This window comes from Onychostoma macrolepis, chromosome 24, assembly GCF_012432095.1.
Source record: "Onychostoma macrolepis isolate SWU-2019 chromosome 24, ASM1243209v1, whole genome shotgun sequence".
NCBI lineage: Eukaryota > Metazoa > Chordata > Actinopteri > Cypriniformes > Cyprinidae > Onychostoma > Onychostoma macrolepis.
Window position 1 is genome coordinate 9355139 of NC_081178.1, and position 25941 is coordinate 9381079.

At 38.3% G+C, this 25941-nt stretch overlaps 1 protein-coding gene across 8 annotated transcripts; it reads right to left on the minus strand.

Moving 5' to 3' along the window:
* Positions 1-12419: 12419 nt before the first annotated feature.
* tnk2a (tyrosine kinase, non-receptor, 2a) lies at positions 12420-25824 on the minus strand. Of its 8 annotated transcripts, none has more exons than XM_058765995.1 (17): positions 25714-25782; positions 22486-22636; positions 20502-20679; positions 20122-20192; positions 19472-19699; positions 19230-19382; positions 18555-18832; positions 18355-18481; positions 18125-18271; positions 17894-17988; positions 17066-17260; positions 16357-16448; positions 16187-16231; positions 14739-16102; positions 14561-14656; positions 14346-14473; positions 12420-14087 (listed from the first exon to the last, which is right to left on the minus strand). In XM_058765995.1, the coding sequence occupies exons 3-17, from the start codon at positions 20662-20664 to the stop codon at positions 14081-14083; spliced, it is 3189 nt and encodes a 1062-aa protein (XP_058621978.1). In that variant the 5' UTR covers positions 20665-20679; positions 22486-22636; positions 25714-25782; the 3' UTR covers positions 12420-14080. The 8 variants fall into 8 exon arrangements, with proteins under 8 accessions (XP_058621978.1, XP_058621979.1, XP_058621977.1 ...); XM_058765996.1 differs by lacking the exon at positions 25714-25782 and adding an exon at positions 25513-25631; XM_058765994.1 differs by lacking the exon at positions 22486-22636 and having other exon boundaries at positions 25714-25824.
* Between the last annotated feature and the right edge of the window lie 117 nt (positions 25825-25941).

Consider the following 25941-nt stretch of genomic DNA (forward strand, 5'->3'; position numbering starts at 1 on the left):
AAATATTTCTTGACCCCCAAACTGGCATATTAGAATGATTTCAGAAGGATCATGTTACACTGTTAAATGTAATCTGAAACCTATAATTAAGTATCCATTTTTCTTACTACATATTTTAATGCTGTGATAACTGAATTCAACAGCTTTTGAAACAGTTGATTCAAGGCTGTTTTATTTATATGACAAAATAACACAGAATAGCACAGCTATTTTTCAGTACATTTTAATATTTTCCTGTGCTTTCAAAGTGGATCCTGGCTGGTACAGCTTGTCCACAACCTTGAGAAGATCAAGAATGTTGCTGCCAAAGGTCAATGACAAGCCTAAACACCATCTTTCTAAACTATGTTTCAGTATGCCAATCATCCCATGGGTCTTTGCAACAAACCAACAAGCCACATCTCCCTTTTTTAAGTGCATCGTATGTGTGAATAGTGACTGTCGCAACAAATTTCCATCAACGCTGCCTTATGTCTCAAGATGGTCTCTTCCAATAGTCCCATAGTGAATCGTGACAGGGTTACAGAGTACACTAAAGCATCCCTTTGCATGCACAGGCTCAGAATAACAGGGCAGAAAAAAGCTGTATTGTTCAGGAAAGCAAGAGACCTTATACAGCACGGCCATGAGAAAGGAGAAAAAGAGAAGAGGGAAACCAGCTGAAGAGATTACCCTTAAGAAATCCAACAGGAGTAGATGGGATTTAGTTAGGTTAGGGTTTCAACTAGATTCCAAGCAAAAAATAATTCACCAAAACCATCAGTGTTGACGATGATAACACCAGAGGCTTATCCATGATTGCACAACAGCCCAAAGCAATAAAGTTTAGTGAAGTCAGAGAAGCTCTGTACACAAATACACGAACAATGCTTTGATACAGTCAATAAACCAGTAAATTGAAGCTTTACTCCACAAGCTATAACTGGCATGTTCAGGCCAATCTCTGTAGCTACACATATGAAAATCTGATGAGGACAAAGACAGACAGAATTTTGGGAAGATTTGAGAGATGATTTTCAACATGAAATCAAAATGGACAAAATGGATTTACTTTCTAAATATGCTTGATCCTTGGTGCATAACTTCACCTCTGAAACAACTTTCCTTTTTGGATGACATTTTCAAGCCCTCTTATTTTTCTGCCCCTCCCCTCCAACTACGTCATATAGATACCACTCACAATCCCATCAGTTCCCAATTAATAAAGTTTAATAAAATTCTTGATTATATTCTTTGACTCAGAAAAAGTCGTTTAAGCATTAATGAATGGCACGATCAAAGACTTTTACAATGTTACAAAAAATGCTGTTCTTCTGAACTTTCTATTCATCATAAAACATATCATGGCTTCCACAAAAATATCATGCACAACTCATGGTTTTGCAGTGAGATTTTTGCTCTCAGTTCTGAAATATTCCACGGACCTCTTTGCTATTTGAGCCCAAGAGAAATGCTGAATAAGAGAAGCGAAACTAACCGTTCATGTCAAATAAAAACAGAGGGACATGTTCCGTCCTCACACTGCCTGATTTTCACCAAAACATCTCAATTTCTCATCACGCCGGGACTGTTCTGTCTAACATGATATGAAATCCATCCGGTGTACTGTCAGCTGGGAGCCTGCTGTATATTGAGTTTCCTCAGCGTGGAGTGTGCTGGCCAAGGTCATAATAATGAGGTCTGATTAGATCATATGGGTGGACATGAGTGAGGTGAAGAGGCCTCAGGATCAGAGAGGGATTTGTTTTATATAGTCTTGATTAGCTTCTTCAATCTCTCATTCCCCCGAACACATGCACAGACGACATGTAAGCATCACGCCAGCTTTACAAGTCATCTCTGCTTTGTATTCACCCTCACACATAAACATAAACTTCCTCCGATTAAAGAAATGGAAAGGTCAAGTTTACGGCTGATGTAAAAGCATTGTTCACTGGTCTGCAAGTATGATAAAAGACATATCGACGGCTACTCGACATGAACGAGAAAATAAAGCTGCCTGAATAAAAATAAAAGAAATCCCTCATAACTGGAAACGTGGATGAATAGAAAAGAAAAAAAAATCGAACGAGGCTCATGCATGACATTCAGAAGGCCAAGAACCTAGTCACCTCAGATTTGGCGACACGAGGCCCAAGTACACAAAGTAGATAAAAATGGTTGTCACTCCTATTCTAAGTTTGTGTTCTGAGTCAGTACTGCCGGAGCTCACTTACTTAGAAGAATGACAACTGAATTTCACAATAGAATTCACTTGAGGTCATGAAAACAAACAATATTTTGGGAAAAAAATTACATTTTCCATAGCAACAGCAAACTTCAGTTTCCCTAGGCCCCAGATCAAATGCCACAGTGCAGATAACAACAAACTTATCGTTTCCATCCAGACACAGGAAATCATTTCAGGCCCAAAACTAGAGCACAGCGTAGGGAGTCGTCTGCTCCCGCTCTCCCTGGTTTCCCTAGGGTAGGGGCCCAGACAAGAAGAGATTTGATTGGGGGAATAACAGTAAAGAGGAGCTTGAGAGGTCAAAATGATGCCATTTCTACCATTAATCATGTTTTTCTGAGCTTTGTCAGCTAAGCTGGCGGTGCCACTCTTCTCCAAAGCCACTGAGAACCAATCACAGCACCACAGCTGATATTGTACATTCACTTCAGCCCCTGTTTTACATTCTGTTTCTCTTCATAAAGTGTTGCAGATTCAAACTGTCATTTGTCCAGAAATGTATATGTTATGTATGCATGGTAAAATAGGTGCTGGTTTAACACAACTCTAGGGTGAGGAATATGGAAATTTAATTGTGACTCTTTACACACAAATACGGGTTGACAACTTGAAGATTTGTTTTCTCCAGTGTGTCTCAAAACTGAGCTAGAATTAACACCTCACACTGTTCACACTCAGGGGGAAAAAAACCGACTTTGTCATTGCATTAAAGTTCTAAATTTAAAATAATTTTTGGTGGTAACAGACCTAGTGTATTTTTAATTTGATATTGTGTGAGATGGCTAAAAAACTGTTTTTGGGTATAAATCAGTTATGTTTTGGTATTAATGTTGGCACTGTTTTTCACAGTTTCACACCTTTCAATTACATTGTTATTACCTTGAGTTGTTCTCTTCTGAAATCAGGTTTGAGGAAAAAAAGCTACTTTGTACCAGGTGCAACAACCAAATGCTCTTTAGACGTTCAGACAATGACGTCTGCCAATTCACAAGCCACAAGCCACTAGTCCTTGACATTAACATGTGCTGCCATGACAACTTTAGCTAAAACAAACAAGCAGTCAGCAGACATTCTGCCATAAAATGGATAAACATTTCTCTGTTTCAGAGAAATAAACATTTCATCAGTTTCCAGCATGTCTACAACAAAATGCGTGCTCAAAAAGAAAGGCAATGACAGTTTAAAGGAAATTCCAGATTCAGTTAAACTCAAAGAGTCAAAATTCATTTTTTGTGATCAACATTATGCCAAAAATGCTGTTTATTGAGCTTGAGCTAAAGCTGGAATATTCATTATTCCAGTAATTTTAGCTATGGTTAATCTGGATTGCCGGTTAGTGAGAAAAATGCAGATTTTAAGTTTAAATACTGCATGCAAAGTGGCACAAGTGCTACTGAATTTGCTCCAGAAAGTTTTTAGCATGCCAGCAAATGTCTAAAATGTCCATTTGTTGCATTTTGAAAGCCATTGAGATATCTGCATGAATCAGGCTTATTTGACATTAATGTATCGCATAGTGGCCCATTCTGCTATTCTGAGGTATGACAAAGAAATGATACTAATATGACACTGAATACGTTATACTAGTGATACTGCTACATATCTGGCAAGACAGATGGAGTATGTGTGTGTGTGTGTGTGTGTGTGTGAATGTGCAGGGATGTATGTGCAAAAGAAATGTGCGCTGAGAAGATCTCGGATACATTAGGCATTGAATCTCTGCGCACTTACATACTTGTCATTTAGCAGACATTTTTATTCAAAGTGACTGATACATTTTTGTTCCCGTCTCTGCAGACAAAATTACACAATATACTGGAAAGATTTTCCAATAATGACAGTGCCAGCCTTGAAGAAAATTCAATAATGATCAAAAGTGATAGCACTGAGCTATCCTTCACACATGCGGTTCAATAGACAAAGAGAGGCTTCATTTAAAAGCATTAAAGTCTCCTCTGAAGAAAAAGGTTGTACATTATTAAACGTCTTACAAATTTTCTTTTGGCCTGAACCTCCTAGAAATGATTCAGAAAAGTTAGTTCATTTTGAGAAAAGTGTTCAAATTCTTTCTCAGGTCATTACATTTTTTTGTTTATCATAGTTAGTGTTGCATGTCAGTTTTTCAGACCCTTTTAATTAGGCTTCATGATTTAAATCATCACTTTAAGTGCTGTGTATTCCGACTAGATTAAAGTTTCCTGCCTTTCACATTTTGAATTGACTAAAGAGAAATCTGCCTCGCTGTCAGCCAGTGATTGTCCATTCCACACAGCTATCTGCAAATAAATGCAACACTCACTTTTTAAAGGACATCGGAGTCTGCTTCCAAGTCAAGAAGAACAAACTACCGTTCTGCTGGAGCGCCTTGCCTTCTTTTCCAAAGCCATTCATCACATTGTCAATTACTGTAGGAGAAAAGAGAAAGTGCATACATAAATCACCATTATGAGTAGGGTCGGGAAGAGGCGGGCAAGGTGAGGTGACACAGACTCACCAAAGTATGAGTCACAAAACACATAAGTTTGATCTACTTCAAATTCCTCTCTTGCAACTGATAATGTGGCAGAAATCATTCCCAGTCTGAAGAACTGAACTTAAAGGGATAGTTCACCAAAAAAAGAAAAATAAGAACGAACACTATGTGACTCATGCAATTGTCATTTCATATCTTTTTCTACACAAAAGGAAATATTTTGCAACTGTTCACACTGCTTTTTCCATTCAGTGAAAATGTATAGCGAAGCACAGCTTGTCAGGCTTTTTTAAATTTTTTTAATATCTTCTTTATATTGGTTTATAAAACCGAATATGAATTTCTGAGTGTACTACCCCTTTAAGAATCTGATATTCAGATACCTCAGATATATTGAGCATCATTTTACAGCTCAAATTTAAGTGACAGAAAATCCATAGGTAGAATGTGCCTATCATCATTACTTGATGGGGCATTGAGACCTTTTGATGAGTTGCTCTCATGTGCAGCTGAGCAGGGTGAAACTGGAGCAGGGCGTGTGGTAATACGGTAAAATCAACAGCATAGCGTTTAGCCTTGGCGGGGTCTATCTAAGTCGCTGTACCATGAATCATCAGTTCATCCTGAGCCTGGAGGCTCCCACAATGAACACGCATCCCACCCTTACCGCAAATTCCCTGTTGTACACTTGCTTAGTCACCTACTCAAGAACTCTAATGCCGAATAATGACTAAGTAGGGAGACAGAGAACAAGGTGGATGTACTATATTCAGTCTGTCCTCGATGGTAATACAGAAACTGGAGGTCAGAAAGAGATGGGGGTGCTCAGCAGTCATTATTCATGTTTAAAGAAGTCCCTCTGTGCTTTTTCATGACCATCTCAGTCGCTGATGTGCAACTTTGTTTAGTGATGCATCTGTGTCCATTTCCACAGCCCATTACAGGCATCTGTCTCCATTAAACACCAGGATGAGGGAGAATGCCCATAGAGAGAGAACAAGAGGGGACTTTCCATTGACTTCTATTGTTTTAGAGTGAGCTAATCATATTTTTTGTCCATTATCCCTTACATAAACCTTTCTGCATTTTACATTTTCATTAAGATATTTATTGTGCTTATTAAGCAGCACATGACCAGAAAACTCAAATTTTGGTCATTCAGAACTGAATTGAGAATGCATTCATTCAAAATGAATTAAATTGAGAGGGTAAACAGGACACAGAATTACAATTCAAATTTGGATGGTACGAATTAAAATGAACAAACCAGAAAATTCATAACAATTTATTTAAGTATAAATGCAAAGTTTGTCTAAAAACAGATTAAGACAGATGGACAGAACACCAGAAAAATGGAAAGAACAAAAGAATGGATGAAGATAGATAGATAGATAGATAGATAGATAGATAGATAGATAGATAGATAGATAGATAGATAGATAGATAGATAGATAGATAGATGATAGATAGATAGATAGATAGATAGATAGATAGATAGATAGATAGATAGATAGATAGAAATAAACAAAGAAGAAAGATAGAAGAAAGAAACAAACAAACAAAGAGAAGATAGATAGCTAGATGGATGGATGGATGGATAGATAGATAGATAGATAGATAGATAGATAGATAGATAGATAGATAGATAGATAGATAGATAGATAGATAGATAGATAGAAATAAACAAAGAAGAAAGATAGAAGAAAGAAACAAACAAAGAGAAGATAGATAGCTAGATGGATGGATGGATGGATAGATAGAATAAAATAGACAGTGTTAGAAAGACAGAAAGAAAATCAGCAAGAAAGATAACGAAAGAGCAAAAAAGAAAGAAAGAATAGACAGATAGATAGATAGAATGCCAGACAAAATGGACAGAATGCTAGAAAGAAAGAAAAAGCAAGAAATAAATGTTTTGATATTTTTATAAAATACATTTATATATATATTTATTTTCATTATATATTTTAATGATATTTTTCATCCCCTAAATTTGTAGAATTTTAACAGAATGTCAAGACATTATTTTGCATGTTTATAAAGCTGTTTTTCTGGCTAGTCCATAACACAGGCAAAACCTGACCCAACTACACACAAAGATGTGTGAACACATGCTGTGCGTGTGTAAAGAAAGATGTAGCTTATATGGCGATGCTTTATTAACCTTAATAAAAAGAATACTGAAAAAAACATGCATCAGGACAACATGAAGCCCTTTTCACACTGGTAATACACAGAATCACACTTCTAGGAACAGAACCTAATTATTATGACATAAATTTTGAAAAAGCCCAGTGGACGTGGATGAGCAGAGGTGAAAAGAAAAGTACTTAAAATTTCACACCACAGAGCACAGAATGAAGAAAACAAACACGTTCGACCCAAAGTCACCGCTCAGGCCAAAGGCTTCTGCTTAATGAGAGGTGAAACAGGAGAAGACGATGACTAAGTGAGAGAGGCAGACTGAATGATAAACTTGCATTACGTCACACATTTCAGAGATAACCAAGAACTTTGATGGGTGCGTTTGTATCTGTTTGTCATCAAGGTGTAAATTAATTTGCTGTCGGCTTTTCATCAAGGTGGGAGGGGAGCAGAGAAGCGGTAAGAAGGTGGGAAGCGTGTTTGGTGACCCGCAGTTATCTGTCGCTATGAAAATGACAGTTTGGGAATTGATAGGTGTAAAGCTGTTTGAACTACAGCCATGGTCTTATCTTTAGACGAGCCACCTGCAGCCTCACATTTGTCCCTCCCCGCCCCAAACGTTAATGTCTTAAGTCTGACCGTCAGACATTAAAGTGCAAAGAAAATGTCACTCAATACCCTCTGTCTACTCCTCAGACCTTTCACAATAAAGACAGAAAAAAATAAATAAAAATTAGCTAATGTTTTTTTCTTGCTTCACAAGAAATGTTACATCATAAATCCATAAAATGGCTATACGACTCATGCTATTTATTATTACACATCATAGGATTCCACAACTTTTACGTTTTGGTGATCTGAATGTTTTTAATTAAAAAAGATTAAATACTTTCCCCTATTTCAGTTTCCAGATAAAGTACTTTCCTCTATTCCAGACAAGCAAACCTTTCGACTTCTCCAAAAATGTGCTATTTAGTCTGTCAAAATACACGTTGTTCAAAAATGTTTACAATGGCAGCCCAACGAGAAACGAGTTCCCTTTTTTGTTTATTTCAAAAACTGAAAAACAACACAAAATTATTTTCCCTGATTATCAACACATTGCAGATACCATTAATAAAACTAAAAACACAATAAAATTATTCACCAGAAAATTTTAAAAGATTAAAATGGGTGAAATGACTGAAAGTTTCAACAGAAACGGTTTACTTTAAAGTCACAATGAAACAAAAGCAGTGACAAATAGATAAATACAGATAGATAGATAGATAGATAGAATAAAATGAACAAAATGTTAAAAAGAAAGAAAAGTAGCAAGAAAGAAAGAAAAAAAATTATACTAAGCTAATGATATTTTTAGATTTATCAGCGAGTAAACTCTAGTAAGCTTGTGCTGTGCTGCCGTTTGAACTTTGAGCCTAGTGGATAAATGGTCCATGTGGTGCCATTAGCACAGTTTTGTTCTGCTTTTGGCGCAAAAAACATTATATCGAACATTTATCAAACTCTTGTTATTGTTTCATCGAAGAAAATTACATCACGATAATTATCGTTATCGCCCAGCCCTACTTGTAGCCCTTGGGTTTAACACCTTTGAATGAACCTTTCTGCTGTTCAGGGAAGAGACAGACATCATCTGAGTGTGATGGGATACTCAGGTTCGGCAGTGAGTCACAGAACTTTTAAGTCCGACTCCAACACAGCTTTTAATGCTCCAGTAAACAAGAGACAATAAGACTGGGAATATGTCCCCTTCAAGTGTATGGACAAACAACCACTGCAGACAGCACTTTCAGATCTCTTGGTAATAACGAACACACACCCTTTACAGATGCACACCTTTTAGTTTATCCGACTGTGTCATCTTCCTCCTGAGATTTAGAGGATGATGAAAAACCTGTATATAAAGGTTTGAAGTATCACCAGATGCCTTGATATACCAGGGCAAGTCATGGGCCAGGGGAGGCACGGCAGCTTTGTTTACAACAGGAGTGTTATCGATCTGAATCTCAGCTGTCTGAGATGTTTCTGTGAGAGTGGTTTGCAGAAGCCGGACTGCAGTAGACACAGATCTGACCTGTGGCATCACTTCTAATGTCTAATCTCAGCATGAACAAGAGTCATCGGATATTACACGAACGCATTGGGTATTTTTTCGATAAGAGTTTAAAGAAATGTCAGGTCTCTTATAGTGTTTCAATTCTGATTTGAATTATTGCATTAATATGCATCATGGCCATTTCAATATATTCAGTCTTTATGCGCCACAGGGTTTTAATAAACAAAGGAATTATTGAATGGAAATTTTAATTGCACGGTTCACTCTAATGCCTTCTAGAATACTCTAGATCAGAGGTTCTCAAAAGAAAAAGAAAAAAAAACGCTAGAGCACATGTAATTTGTAACTATTGCAAATTTTGGCAAATTAGCAGCTAATGTGTATGAATTAGCATGATCACATTTAGGCCTATATGTTTTCATACGATCTCTCCACTGATGATTAGGTTAAGGGGTGGGGTCAGGGGAGGAGCTTCTTGCTTTTTTTTTCTAAAAAAGTAAACCCAACAGGCACACAACATCATAAGACACTGATATTTAGTTAAATTTCGGTTGCGACGTCAGGTGACCCAAATTCAGTGTCAGTTCAACATTTAATGTAAACATTCATTTGATGTCCAATACCGACGTCAGCTGACATTGATATTTGTTGTTTTTAGGTTGTGTAACCAAAATCCAACATTAAATCAACGTAAAATTGGCATCAAATACTGACATCAACCTGATTTTCATTCTCAACCAAAATGCAACATCTGTCCAATGTCATGTCCAACGTCAACCTGACGTTACAGTATATTGACGTCCTGTGCCTGCTGGGAATCAACAAATCAAATCGTGCAAATTCATATAAAATCACCACCTCAGAAAATAGTTAGAAATTTGTTAGGGAAAGGGATGAAGATAATAAGATCACCAAACTATGAAGTCAGGAGTGTATTCGCATTCCAAAGTACATATGTTTTTGCCAAATTGTCCACCAAACACACACATTCACACCAACACCTCCAGGACTGTGAAGCAGGAGTCAGCGGCACCTTCTAATTAAGAAACTCTGGCATATTACTAGCACCTGCAAAACTGTGACACTTCACAAGGCTAGCTGAGACTCGACATCAGTCTCACATACTCTCTTTCTCACAAAAACTTGGTAATTTTCATTGGCCTTATCATGATTAGCAAACTACATATCAAAATAAGACCAGTGGAAAGCATAAAGAGATTCAAGTTATATTAACTTGCTTTGGGTTGCACAGGGTACAGAACAAAATGAGACTAGTTTAATCAATCCAGGCTGAATCAAACTGGTTTCATACTCGCAGCTGTATTTAACAAATCTAAATATGGATTAAATTAATCAATCAGCCTATCTTGGGTGTTAAGGCCCCTCTAATCAATTATTGATTAAGCCGAGAGCCTGCCCACCATCACAATCTCACTATTGACTGAGTATTGCTTTAGCAGACCAACAAATAAGTGTAATTTATTCTTTAGGGACTGTAGTAAAATAATCCATAAATGACATCCCTAATCGTGACTTTAGGCTAACAAGTTATAGGGTTATAATATGTAAGAACGTCTTGCCATCTTAACAATAATAATAATAATAATAATAAACAATTTTGATATAAAATCGTATAATTTATAATAACCAATTTTAATTGCATGGGCCTACACAAAGCAGTATCTTTTAAAAGGAGAAAATATCAATTTGAATTAGTTTTATATAGGCTTTTGGAAAAACAAAACTGTAGAAGACAAATTTGTAAACTTCTGGGGAAACAAATCTGTAGAAAAGAAATAAATAGCTTACAAAGCGAAACTTGGAAGTAATAAATTACTGAGTGTCAAATGATTTATAGGCTACTTTGTTTCCCTAACCACACCAATTTAAACACAAGGGAGAAATCTCCACCGAGTACAAAAAAATTAACAACAGAATAATTAGCTCTAACAAAGGCAGGCTAGAAAGGTTTGAGCTGTAGGCTATTACTACTATCCTGTCTGAAGTCTGAACATCGACTAAATTAAAAACATTCATAAAGTTCCGGTGGGACAGATGGGTCACTGTTGGGGTTTATTTTGTTATAGCTAATAACTGGCTGACTGTACATTATCCCACTTATTAAACAGCTTCTCTATTAAAAAATAAATAAATAAATAAATAAAAACTGATTTGTCTAAAGTTCTCTAATTATAGAGCAATACAACGCTTTCGCTAAGAAAAATAAGCCCAAAAGAACCGACCTAACAAAAAATGTTGTATGATAAATATAGATATTATAAGATGATAAAAAGATAAGCGGGAACAGTGGAACGAGCGCACGCGCGTGCTCTGTACGCTGTTTGCGTAGCGGAAACACTAAACTAAGGGGAACAGTAGGGGGAACAGACTTCGACACAACACCGGAATGATTGGTGATTATTCCGAATTAATCCGCCCGCTCCAGAGAGCACTGAAGTAAGATTAAAAAATATCTTTAAATATGCACACCATGGAGTTGTGGACTTCTTTTAACATGGCTGATTAGAAGCCCATTTTCGCCATGTAAGAGAGAAAACAAATTGATTTGGTTAATCATATTTATGACATTAAAAAAAGACGTAGGCTACTAGTCTAAATCATAATTATGACATCATGGCCCTGTTTCAAACTAAACCAGGATTAGGCCATAGTTCAATTAGCACATTTAATTTTTATAAACGTGCCTTAGAAAAAACATTATGTGTCCATCTTGAGACTAAACAATGGCCTTGATATATTTTTAGGTCAATCGATGCAAGTTTCTTTCAGTTTAGATTTACGCTTTAGTCTGGGACTAGGTTTAAACCTTGTCTGTGAAACTGGGGGGGAAAGTCATGGTAATGCATTTAAAGCATTATTTTTCATCTGATGTACCCGAAATGGGTTTCCACAGACAATTGAAATTGTTGCTATTAGTGTAATCGAAAATAAATTAATGAGAGTGGCTGAGGAATATTAAATATGATATGAGTAACTTTCAATGCAAAGCAATCTTTCATTCTTTAGCATTATACTGACATCTAATGGTGGATTTGAGAAATAGTGGTGTATCAGTTTGATGACTTATAAACTAACATAACAAAATTTTACAAAAATTAAGTTCAGTAATTTATTCTACCTTTTATATTTTACAGAAATATATTTATATTCTTTAGACACCACCAAGGCCTGTACATTCTAACACTGTGTAGATGTTCAATAAGGCTCGTCATGACTCTTGGGGAAATTCATGGTGTAGCTATACCTCTGGTCCAAGTGGGCCCAATGGTGCAGCTCCACTTCGAGACTTAGTGGGCCTCATGGTGCAGCTCCACTTCAAGGCTCAGTGGGTCTAATGGTGCAGCTCCACTTCAAGGCTCATTGGGACCGTACTTCCAAGCTAAATGAGTCCCGCTTGATTTAATAAGGATCTTATGTTCAGCATTTGATGTTGAATGCAGCCATAATTGTTCAAGATCAGGTGAAATAATGAAACTTCAACCACAGCAGTTTTAAATATTTACTTCATACAAAAATACAGATAGATAATTATACAACAAACATTTATAAAGCTTTTACAGTAAGCCCAGCATTCTGCCATTCACTTTAGAATAAGTGGGATGCAACCTACATGAGGTGAGCACTGACACAGGCTATATTCCAAAAACTGAATTGCAACAGCAATTGCATAGACATGAACACAAAACCAGTGCAGGTAAATTATAACTACAATACTGAGCATCTGGACAAGAGGCAGATGAAAATTACAGAGCACAGAGCAGAAGCCTCAATTTGCTTAGCCAGACGTCTGTGTGACATACGGTTGACATGTTCTGACAGAAGAAAAATGCATGTAAAAAAAGCTGTTATTCAGTTCCATTCATGTAACAGATAATGTAATATCATCAACACAAACTTCCCATCTTCACGCATGAGACTAAGTGAGGTTTCTGTGATTTATGAACCTGAGCAAAATCGCAAAATGCGTAATGGAGTTCAAAGTTCCACTTACTTAAAAGTAAGCTAAATCAACAACTGAGAACAGTAACATTGTGTCTTAAGTGTTCCTGTGATCAAAAAGACAATGAAGACCAACAACTAACAAGGAAATTAATAAATTAATAATATAGTAGGTGCATTTATAAATGTATTGTCTGCAGTCATCATGGCACATAGAACATATATCTGGCTACACAAAAAAAATCGACGTATCTCGTCCTCATCCCAGCTTATTTTGGCCAAGAACCACCCACTTAGAAGGGAAGAGATCATCCTGAGACCATCTAAAATTATTTAAAAATATAACCAACTGTGGGTGATCTGTGGCTGTGCCGTCCAAGGCTGTGACTAATTATAACACCACTGAATAGAATAAAATGAATGAAAAACTAGTAAAGGCTTAAATAAGCAACAACAAGGCCTGTAATCTGCATGCAACATCATGTATGAGAGTTAACAGATGTATGAGCATTATGCATAAATAGGAGCATAAAGGTGCGGTTACATTAACAAAGTTTCTGTGAAATTTACACAGAAATCACTTTCACACCAAGCAGCTTTCTAAGGTGTTTTCTTATGTGAAATTCCTGGTCATGTGGATTCCTTTTGAAATCACAGATTTAGCCCATGAAAATCAACAGAACAACTGTAAATGTAACCACACCTTAATGGTCAATACATCCATTCAAAAGATTATTGTGTCTCTGTAGTATATCCTGCAATGTCTTTACATAAAATCAGTGGCATAGTGACCATTACAACTCACGTCACTCAATTAATATTCATTAGCTGTGCTCAAAAGATTCACATTGTGTCTCCAATTTTCAGATGATCCCCTATGCCCCTGGATAAAATATTCTGAATAAATAAACTACAAACATTTTACAGGCTGAAAGTCACATACAATGCAGTGAAAAGCGAACTTTTCTCTACTTTAAAACTTAAGCAAATATATAAAACACAATCTGATGTACATGGTTCAACTGTTCACATTGCACTGTTGTACTTCAAGTAAGTGAATTTTGCATTTGTCTTGCATTGATTATAAGCAGTAAAGCAATGAATATTCAAATGACCTGCAAATATCTACTGGTCCAGAGTCAATGAGTTGTAGATGAAACTCGACTTTTATTAGCTGCAGTGGAATGGAGATCAGTTCTTCTTCTTCCTGCCATTAGAACCTGACACAAATCAGAGAGATATCAGTGAGATGATGAATGTATTCTTTCTACTTTCTTTTTTCTGCATAACACAAAAGAAGACATTTGAAGAATGAGTTTTTTTTTTCATTACAATTAAAGTCAATGGCTTCCAAAACAACACTGGACAATGAGAGACATATTTTAAATGTTCTTTTTTTAGGTTCCACAGAAGTCAACAATAGAGTAAGTAGTTGGTCACAATTTTTATTTTTGATCCATTTAATCATCACATATTACCTATGTCTAGATGGACCGTAGGAGTCCAGCATTTGGGTGCTGGCTTGCTCCAGATTCCAGCTACATCTCTCCAGAGCTTCCAAGCATTCGGGCCGAGCCTTCAAACCCAGTCGAAACAACTGCTCCACCTACATCAGGAATCAATATAAGTGTAAAGACTCTTTTATTATCCACGAGTACCTCCTTATTTTGAGTCTGAAAAGAAGCACAGATACCTTCAGATATTTCACAGCCTCCTGAGCGTTCCAGCCGTGTGCTTGAAGGACCGTTTGACACTCCTCTACAGTCACTCCATGTACTGCCTCCTGCACCTACAGAAACACCCAATCGGTCATCTCAAAATACCACGACATCATTGAGTAGCCAATAGTGAGAGCATATTGAGTTGCTTACTTGTTGGAGCGTTACACGGTTGTAGGCACCTGCTTGGGTGGTGCTTGGCCAGGCAAGGCTGCTGGAGGTCCCGCTGGTGTGGCTGGGGGAGGCATTGGGCTTGTTAACTTGCTGCTGAACCATGGGTCTCACAGTGGCCATATTTGTAGTTTTTTTCTCGTTTCCCTCAGAGTCCTTTAAGAACCTGTCATACTTGTCCAGGTATGCCGGTTTCTCAGGTAGCAAGTAGTAATGAGTGCTGCTGGCCTTCACACCACCGTACACAATAGGAAGGATGCAAGGACTCTTGGCTGGAGTCTGGGCCACTTGAGTAGAGCCGTACTGAGAACTTGTAGTGGTGGCCGTGGACGTAGAAGACATGGTGGAGGAGCTGGATGGCGCGGAAGAATACGATGACGGCGACAGGCAAGAACCCAGAGATCCAACACAACAGAGGCTGGACCCTTGCTGAGGGGAGCCGCCTTGCGGCGCCATGGGGCTTGGTGCCCGAGAGTTGGGTTGAGACAGAGCGTGATCCCTTGGGGGTATCTGAGGTGGACATCGGCTCCCGTCTTCATTGTCTCCAAGGGAAACTGACAATCTGCTGCCGTATATTCCTGCCCGCTTAGAGGGCCGCATGGGCGGGATGGGGATTCTTGGAGGGATTTGAGGCCTGTCCTCATAGGAGGAGGGCAGGATGATCTGGCGGTGTGGCACGAGAGCTGAAGAAGTTGGAAGCGGTGAAGAAGGGAGGGAACGTCCGGTTGGAGGGACCCGAAGCTTCACCATCACCTCCCTTTGTAGCTCCTTGAAGATGTCTGCTGATTGTGAAAAGGAGTGGGTATCCTCAGCATGCTTGGTCGGTAGAAAGAGATTGTCCTCAACGTTGAGTTTACCATCGATTTTAACGCCATCTTCTGATTGTGTCTGTTTGGACACTACGTCTTCCTGTGACACAGATGCATTTATGGAGCTTACTTCCATGTCTTCTTGCTCTGCACACTCAACAGCCACCTCGTCGTATGCCGGAAGAGGAGGCAGGGGCCGCATGTCCCAATCCACCACTGGAGTAGGGTGCATGGGGTTTGGCAGGGCTCGATTGGGGCTCTGCGGCGGCGCCATATCCAAGATAGAAGCGGCGTAGGACACAGGTGGCTTCACTGTGCTGGGGTTGGGTGTCTCGGTAATGGGGGAAGGTGATGTAGAGCTGAAACTATCGTCTCCAAAGTCAATGAGCGAGACTTCGCTAAGGCGGTCGCTTGGACTAGTGCTTTCCCAAGGGCGGAGGCGCAAACTCAGGTACGCGGGAGTCTTAAGAGAGAGCTTCTTCACGCCTGTCACTATCAGATCATCATCGTCGTCCAACACAGAGTCGTAAAATGGTTCTGGGAACAAGGCATCGGGCAAAACTTTAGAAAATTTGCTTTTGTAATGCAGTGATTGCAGTGAAGAAGAGAAATGGTTCTTACTCTTAAGAAGAACGGCTGGTTTAGGAGGTCTAGGAGGAGGTAGTTCTGACACAACAGGTGAAGCAGAAAAGATCAGAAATGAAAAAAAGATAAGCAGAGCAAAAGAGAGAAGTGGTGAGTCTGAAGAAGAACAGAACAGCCCAACTCAACAAGATCAAATGATTGCTTACTTTTAGCCCGGTTTGGAAGTTTAGTGGGCTTGGCTGCAATTGAATCCATGCCAAGAACATCTGGTGGGTCCATGGGATTACCAAGGTACAGACTGAACACAAAGCACACTGGATAAATAACAAAATCCGCCTCTATATATTTTCACAAGAGACAATTTTCCAGTGGTTCCCAACAAGGGGGCCGGGCCCAATAGACCTCTAATTTAAATTAAAAGCTAAAAAAACACATACAATAAAGAAGTAAACTATTTATGAAAATTATTTCTTACATAATATAATATAATAATATTATAAGGCTTCTCGATATAGACTATTTTCTGTATTTCTGCTGTATATTCTGCTGTGTTTTCTGTTTGTATTAGCAGAAACTGGAAGCTTTGATATATCAATTAACCATGATTCGTTTTGTGATTTCAAATGTTTCAAGGACTAAATGATCTTCAATTAAAAACAACAGTTATTGAGGGAAAATTATATATATATATATATATATATATATATATATATATATATATATACACACACACACACATATATAGTATATAATTTTTGAATAAACACAAAACCAGTGCAGGTAAAATATAGTTTAGAATAATATATTGCTGCTCTCTAGTGGTTAACACAAGTAAAGCAGTCTGTTCCCTGAGAGGTCAATATTCCTTAGAGTCTGTTAACAAAAGGTCACTCATAAATGGTCATGGTATCTTACTCATCAATTTTGTCAGGGGCACCCCAGCTACGATGAGGGTCTGTGTCTCCATGGCCTGTGTGGATGAAACTGTGCTTGAGAGGTCGGCTGATGTCGTGAGCAGACAGACCGGCCACGGAGGTCACCACGTTCCTAGGGAACTGTCCTACCTTCAGGGTCTGTCTGTTCTGACCCCTCCACCAGTAGTTCTCTGCTCTGCAGCATAGAAAAAAGGGTTTAAAAATAGATTTAAACCCTTGTTGTAAAGCATTCATGTTTATAGCATAAACGGTGCAGAACACCTACACATCGAAGTTTATTACTTTAAGGAGTTATGGGTTCTTTAACATCATCACAAACAATTTAATTTATAAAGGAATCCAAATAATTAAATGTATTTAAATAACAGTTTTTTTTATATATTAGCATTGTACAAGAGCAAATTATTAAGATAAGGATAAAGGAAGGAAAAAGAGAGATGAACACTATATATAGCAAATATATATATACAATACATATACTGTAGCATATATATACAATATATATAGCAAAATTATATGCAGTTTTTGTGTGTTAACAACTAGAGCTGTCAATAGATTCGATTAATCTTATTATTGTAAAAATAATTTATCAAATTCTGTAAAAGTGTTAAATGTTTTTAAGTAAATATGAGTTTCAAAATATTAATTTTAATGAACTTACATTAACAAGCTTATGTCAACGTCCTTATTTTTTTCAAAATTATTTCTTTCCTGAACTGTAGGTTGACAGTGACCACATGATACAGTCTTACCTCACACCTGGCTGAGCAAAAAACAAATTGACAAAACCAACAAAATATGTCCTCACCTTCCCTCAATTATGGTGATTATGTCGTTAGCATGAATTTTAAGTTTGTCTGGCTCATCAAAGTCCTGCAGTGCCCTCATGTCGGTGGGCATTGTCTATAAGCAAATTAGAAAGACTTAATTAATTAAAACAACCAATAATTGTTTTGACATTCTTGTGTACGTGCAAGAACTTGACAAAAGAATGTTCTGTCTATCCAGTATCACCCTCTGCTGTTATCCAACACTTTACCTCCACCAGGAAGTCCCTGAGGGACACAAATGTCGGTCTGTCCTCGGGTTTAGGCGACCAGCACTGCAGCATGACGTTATAAATGTCCTGTGGACAGTCCTCTGGTTTGATAAGCCTCTCTCCCTCCCTATCGATCTTATGGAGAATCTATACAGAGGGACACGCATACAAATGTCACACAAACTTTACCTACAGAAAAATTGATTTCAGGGTCAGGTATGAGAATATACCTGGCTACCATTGAGTCCAACCCAAGGTTCCTGTCCATGAGTGAACATTTCCCACAATGTTACTCCAAACATCCAAGTATCACTGGCATGGGAGAAGGTTCGGGTCTTTAGGCTTTCTGGAGCACACCTGCAATGCACAGAGCATGATGATAGGGGCTGAGGGAATTAATAAGTAGAAGTTGGTTTATTACTCTTCTCACCAAGCAAAGGGAACTTTGTGATGCTCCTGCATCACATAATGATCATCATTCTTAGGCAAGGCCCTCATTAGGCCGAAGTCACCAATTTTGATGAGGTCGTTGGAGGCTAGAAGGATGTTGCGTGCAGCCAGGTCTCTGTGAATGAATCGTCGGGACTCCAGGTACGCCATGCCACAGGCGATCTGAACGGTGTAATGGCACAGCACTGATATCAAAATATGACCCTGACGCTTCCTCAAGCGGTCTATCAAAGAACCCAGTGGAGCAAGTTCTGTCACCTGAAACACAAAAATAATGGACAAAGTGCTTTAAAATGATAGCTAAAGTAACATCAGTTATGTATTGTTTAAAAGTTTGGAGTCTGTAAAATGTTGTTTTTGAAAGAAGTCTCTTATGCTTACAAAATCTGCATTTATTTGATAAAAATGCAGTAAAAACAGTAATATTTTGAAATATTATTACAATTTGAAAATAAGAGTTTTCTATTCTGTTGGCAAAGCTGAATTTTTAGCAGCCATTACTCCAGTCTTCAGTGTTCTTTTAACCTTCAGAAATCATTCTAATACATATAAAAAAAATAATCACAGTTTGATTTAGTGTAGAAACAGTTTATTTTAAACACATATTTTGCTGCTCCAGAATGCCATTTTTAGTACTTCAATTATCATTCCTCACCATCTTCATGGGGTGTGTGAGGACAACCCCATAGAGACGAATGAGATTGTGGTGGTCCAGGGAATGCATGGCGTTAACTTCCCTTATGAAGTCATCTAGACCTTCATCCTGTTCCAACAGGTCTGCCTTCAGGCACTTCACAGCCACACTCAGCTACAGCACAGGAAGAAACACTATGCATTATATTTACTATCATTACTATCTCATCATTACTAGTGTCACTTATTTTCCTTTTTTCCTACCACTCTTCCAGACGGGGCCTGCCATTCTCCACGTTTCACCACTCCGAAAGAGCCGTCTCCCAGTTTCTCGTAGAGCGTGATGTCTCTGTCACTGATGAGGCAGGTGAGATTGGCTGGCTGGCTGTCTGGTTGAGTTGAGGATGGGGAGGAGCTGCGGAACACCACTGGGGTCTGGGAATCAGAGTCAGGCCGCTTCCCGGTGAACACCTGCTGACCCAAGCACAGAGACTACGGCTGAGGGTGATTCCACCTGCCTCTGCCTTAAAGATGCAATAGCACCAAATTCAGTAAAACATGTCATTCATATGCCCGGAAGACATCTGTGATTATCGATATGAAGCTCAGATGCTCAAACGGCTTTGAAATCTTCCACAAATTACTTCAGACTTGATAAGGTCAAGAAATAGCTGATGTAAAATGCCAAAGGTTTCTTGATCTTAAATAGTGTTGCCATGGTAACACATCAAAATGTAACAATCTTCTGGGATGTTTTGTGGCTCTTTTCACACACAATGATACACTTAGGCATAGCCAAAAATTAAGAAATAGATGTGGAGGGGAGGGGAGGCTCTATAGTGCCCCCTTTTGACTGAAGCGAAGTCGGTTTTACTTGCAATCAAACATTTTTCATTTCTGGATGCACACCATACCTTGCTCACCCATGACTTCCGTTTGCACATTGCCCTTCTCCTTTTCACTGCCTCCCACAGCCGTCTCTGACCTGCAGAGCCAGAGATAGAAGAAAAAATGGCGGGAGGTCTAAATATAATAAATATGTTCAATATAAAATATAATAAAATGTACTATAATATTCACCTAATCTTTTGTATTATATTATATTTATTATTATACAGTGCTGTCTAAATAAATCAAAATATAAGTCCAAATAAATAATAAACATATACATAATTATTATTAATAATAAAAATAAAACAAAAATATATATATATTAAAAAAAATAATGAATAAATACATTTTCCAACATTCAAAACTCCTCTTACACACTTCAAAAACATGCTACCCGACTCACCTGGGCGTCCCATGCCAATCTTTTCAAGGTCCTCATTTTTGACATAGTCAAAGTGTGAGAGACGTGTGACATTGAGCTCATCACGAATACGCATGAAGTACTGCTGAAGCTGCACGTCAGTGAGCAGCTCCATGAGCCACTCCGTTCCCTCTTCAGACTGCATGTCTTCACCGTCCGGCTGCACACACAAAACATAACACATATTGTTTTAAGCATAAACAATCTTATTATCCTCCACAGTTCTGCTTTTCAAACAAACCTATCTTATTTTAAGCATTTTCAGATATTTTTATTGGAAAACAAGACAAAAATACAGTTCTTTTTTGCTGTGTACAGAAAAGAGTAAACCTAATCTTTTACCTCATCTTTTATATTATAGTGCCGCTGGTATTCGGAGACCGCCGCCATTTCTACATGGAAAGCAGTGCTTTCAGGCAGTGTGTGTATGAGTGAACCGCACTCCCTCAGGGTGTGTCCTGTTTTCACAGTAAACTGTCGAGCGTCTCCTCTAATCTGTGAGATATATTTGTTTGATTCTTCTTCTTCCCATCAGCAGCTACAAAAGCTCTCTCTTTTATAAGCTAAAGTCAAGAATAAAGTGAGTAATCTGATTCCTCGACCAAACAATAGTTGCAGTCTCATGTGAAATTGTGTCTTCTGTTGCAAAACCTCTGCCCAGCCTCCGGAGAATTATTGTGAAAGATTATTCCCACCCTTTTAGATGAATGAATCAGTGCAGACAGTGCCTTAAATCCAGTTAATTGCAGCCCTGTCTTGTCTTCCAAACATGTCTGCATCCATCCTCAGTCTCATCTCCTTAAGTCTCCAGTCTCAGTCAGACGAATAAAAAGAAGTTCACAGCTTGTTAACGGTAAGGTATTTCCACGCTTTTTTCAGAAGCAGCATTTTGCTTTCTCTTGCTGAGTCACTGCAGCTGCAGTACGAGTGCAGCAGACCTCAAACACAATCCTTAAACGCAGTATTGCTGTATAAAACTAAGTGCTTACTGTCACTGCTTAACCCCACACCCCCAATAAAGAAAAAAACAAAAACAAACATATTGACATACTGTATGTCAACATCATTGTCAACATTATCAGATTGACTTTTTGCTTTTATTTATCACCATTTAAATAGTGACAGGAAATGACACCACATTACATGTCAGGACATTTTACACTACAATGAATGGATAGCTAGTTAGCTAGCTAGCTAGATAGCTAGATAGCTAGCTAGATAGATAGATAGATAGATAGATAGATAGATAGATAGATAGATAGATAGATAGATAGATAGATAGATAGATAGATTTAACATTAATATACACAGACAATATACACAATTAGCCTAACAATCAGAACCAATTCCATTCCAGAGAGCCGTATAACATACAGAGAGGCTGTCAAAACGTCATTGATTATTTTGAGGAAATGTACATCAGGACATGATGACCGATTCACTACTGATGAATTATGCAGACTCCCATGTGAGTAAGACACAACGTCAAACACCTAGAATTAAAACTGTCCACAGATGTACATAAACATATTTATTCACACTTTCTCACCAAACTCCTAAACCATCAGAAATGGCAGCACATCATAACTATGACAATGACGCAGTAACCCTTGGCAACTAGAGCATGACTAAGAGGAGCAGACAGAATGCCACATGGCATCCCTTTCCCTTCTAGAGATGCCCTACGCACATTTATGAGGATGTTCAATATAGGACACAATTGAAGGAGGCAGGGTGGGTGGAAATGTACACCCTTTGAAACTCTGATACTGTAGAATAAGACATGTAACAGATTCACACTGGCTTCATAAAGACGTACAGCACATATAGAAACAATATCCTAAATATTTCATAACCCATTTAAACAATACAGTCTTTTATCCAGGAAGTTTAGAGAACAAAATCTAGCTGTGTTTAGTGACCCTAGTCTAGGAATTTATGGTAAAGTGCTGTCCAGTGGTCTTACCAAGTTTTAGGCCAGTCCTGAGGTCCTCAGAAAAAGTCCACTAAATATAAGCTGATGTCAGGGACGGTCCTCCTGCGCTCCAGTGTTTGATAGGGCCATGACAGGCATATATGAGCCAAATCAAGGCTGCTTCTGACTAGTCAACATCAAACTGCAAAATTGCAGAGATTAATTATCATAAAAGGAAGTGAGCTGTTATAACCTTGTTACAACGTGTCTTTAAAAACATCTGACATCACTGCAGAGATTCACACATATATACAGTGAGGAAAATAAGTATTTGAACACCCTGCTATTTTGCAAGTTCTCTCACTTAGAAATCATGGAGGGATCTGAAATTGTCATCGTAGGTGCATGTCCACTGTGAGAGACATAATCTAAAAAAAAAAATCCAGAAATCACAATGTATGATTTTTTAACTATTTATTTGTATGATACAGCTGCAAATAAGTATTTGAACACCTGTCTATCAGCTAGAATTCTGACCCTCAAAGACCTGTTAGTCTGCCTTTAAAATGTCCACCTCCACTCCATTTATTATCCTAAATTAGATGGACCTGTTTGAGGTCGTTAGCTGCATAAAGACACCTGTCCACCCCATACAATCAGTAAGAATCCAACTACTAACATGGCCAAGACCAAAGAGCTGTCCAAAGACACTAGAGACAAAATTGTACACCTCCACAAGGCTGGAAAGGGCTACGGGGAAATTGCCAAGCAGCTTGGTGAAAAAAGGTCCACTGTTGGAGCAATCATTAGAAAATGGAAGAAGCTAAACATGACTGTCAATCTCCCTCGGACTGGGGCTCCATGCAAGATCTCACCTCGTGGGGTCTCAATGATCCTAAGAAAGGTGAGAAATCAGCCCAGAACTACACGGGAGGAGCTGGTCAATGACCTGAAAAGAGCTGGGACCACCGTTTCCAAGGTTACTGTTGGTAATACACTAAGGCGTCATGGTTTGAAATCATGCATGGCACGGAAGGTTCCCCTGCTTAAACCAGCACATGTCCAGGCCCGACTTAAGTTTGCCAATGACCATTTGGATGATCCAGAGGAGTCATGGGAGAAAGTCATGTGGTCAGATGAGACCAAAATAGAACTTTTGGTCATAATTCCACTAAACGTGTTTGGAGGAAGAAGAATGATGAGTACCATCCCAAGAACACCATCCCTACTGTGAAGCATGGGGTGGTAGCATCATCTTTGGGGTGTTTTTCTGCACATGGGACAGGGCAACTGCACTGTATTAAGGAGAGGATGACCGGAGCCATGTATTGCGAGATTTTGGGGAACAACCTCCTTCCCTCAGTTAGAGCATTGAAGATGGGTCGAGGCTGGGTCTTCCAACATGACAATGACCCGAAGCACACAGCCAGGATAACCAAGGAGTGGCTCTGTAAGAAGCATATCAAGGTTCTGGCGTGGCCTAGCCAGTCTCAGACCTAAACCCAATAGAGAATCTTTGGAGGAGCTCAAACTCCGTGTTTCTCAGCGACAGGCCAGAAACCTGACTGATCTAGAGAAGATCTGTGTGGAGGTGGGCCAAAATCCCTCCTGCAGTGTGTGCAAACCTGGTGAAAAACTACAGGAAACGTTTGACCTCTGTAATTGCAAACAAAGGCTACTGTACCAAATATTAACATTGATTTTCTCAGGTGTTCAAATACTTATTTGCAGCTGTATCATACAAATAAATAGTTAAAAAAATCATACATTGTGATTTCTGGATTTTTTTTTAGATTATGTCTCTCAAAGTGGACATGCACCTACGATGACAATTTCAGACCCCTCCATGATTTCTAAGTGGGAGAACTTGCAAAATAGCAGGGTGTTCAAATACTTATTTTCCTCACTGTATATATGTAGGAGGATGATTGTGAATCATTTAAACATCATCCAGTGAATCATCATTGAACTGCGCTCTTTTGAATCAAGTGACTGTTTTACTGCCTTGATAATACAAACAACAAATAGCAATAAAGACCAGGCTGTGAAGGAGCATTTCATTGGTCGAGATGCCTGAACACCCATCCATCACTGAATGAGTCAGTGTTTTGAATCTGAATTTGAGCGAAGTTGAACAATTTGAACTGGGACATCTCATTTGTTTATATCTAACGTGCTTTGTTGTGATTTGTGATGTTTCTGTAGTCTATTTGTAAATTAGTAGACATGCAAATTAATTCCAATTGTAATAACGAATCGGATGAGTAAATGATTCAATGAGGCATTCATTCATAATGCAAGAAACACTCAAACCCCATGCTGGTGTAAAAATAGCCTTCATTGAACTGATTAAAATCACTGTAAGGAATCTAAGTCAGTGTTATTAAAATACTCTTTGTGTTTATTTATATTTTGAATTTTCAGCATTTTAGTTAAAGTTTTAGTAATTTGGCTGTTTTTTGTCATTTTATTAGTTTTTTTTATTAGTTTTAATTATTTTAGTAGGCTACATTAAGTTAAACTAGACTAAATGGAAGAAATGCAGCTTCGGCAACAAGCTGATATAAAATAAGTTGAAGCTTTTAAAATATTTTATTTCAGTTAAGGTTTATTTAAAGTGTTTTTTTTTTTTTTGTTTGTTTGTTTTTTAAATGATTTAGCTGTGAACACACCAGCTGAATTAGATATTAATACGCCTCCAACCAGATAGTTGGGATAATGAGCTGGGGCTATAACTGTTTATTGTATGTAACTGAATAATTAATAAATTACATATTTATTGAACAGCAGCGGTTTTGCCATATTGATGTGACACCACATAGCCTATTTCTTTTATTATGGCATCAATTGAAATTTAGCTTAGATCTTCCAGAAATATTAATCAAGACCGATCCAAAAGGAAATATAAAATCGTATTTAGTTTCCCACGTGGAAACCATTAGCGTTTTTGAGTCCGCTCGGGGCTATGCTGTCTAGGTAGGCAGCGCGCTAGATTTTGAGACACATCCACTGTCTTCTTTATATTCAGATACAGAATCGGACATAATTAACAAGCTAATTCAAACAAGCGTAAGTAACCTCTCTCTATATAGATAATCAAATAGGCATCAAAGGCTGGTACTGATGATGGTCACAGGCTCTGTAGTGATGCAGTCATTAGGATGGCTAGCGCAGCGCAGAGGTGCATCGATTCCCGAACATTCAGTACCGCGGTCCGAGCTGACATTCATGCAATTTTGAGTAAATGATATTTCAAACAAAGCCAAATAATTTACTTACCTCTTAAACAGTCATTTTTAAAGAAAGAGAATTAGCTGCTCAGCGGTCGTAATCCTTCTTCAGCCTCGGTACACGGATTGATCGCTTTCTTAAAGGGACAGCGCATTTTACGCAGACTAGAGCGCGGGGAGATAGTTTCTTCACTGGAACCTTGCGTTGACTGTGGTTCTTGAATGAATCTAAATATGATTAATAAAGTCTGAATCTAAACATGCTTATGTGACTAAT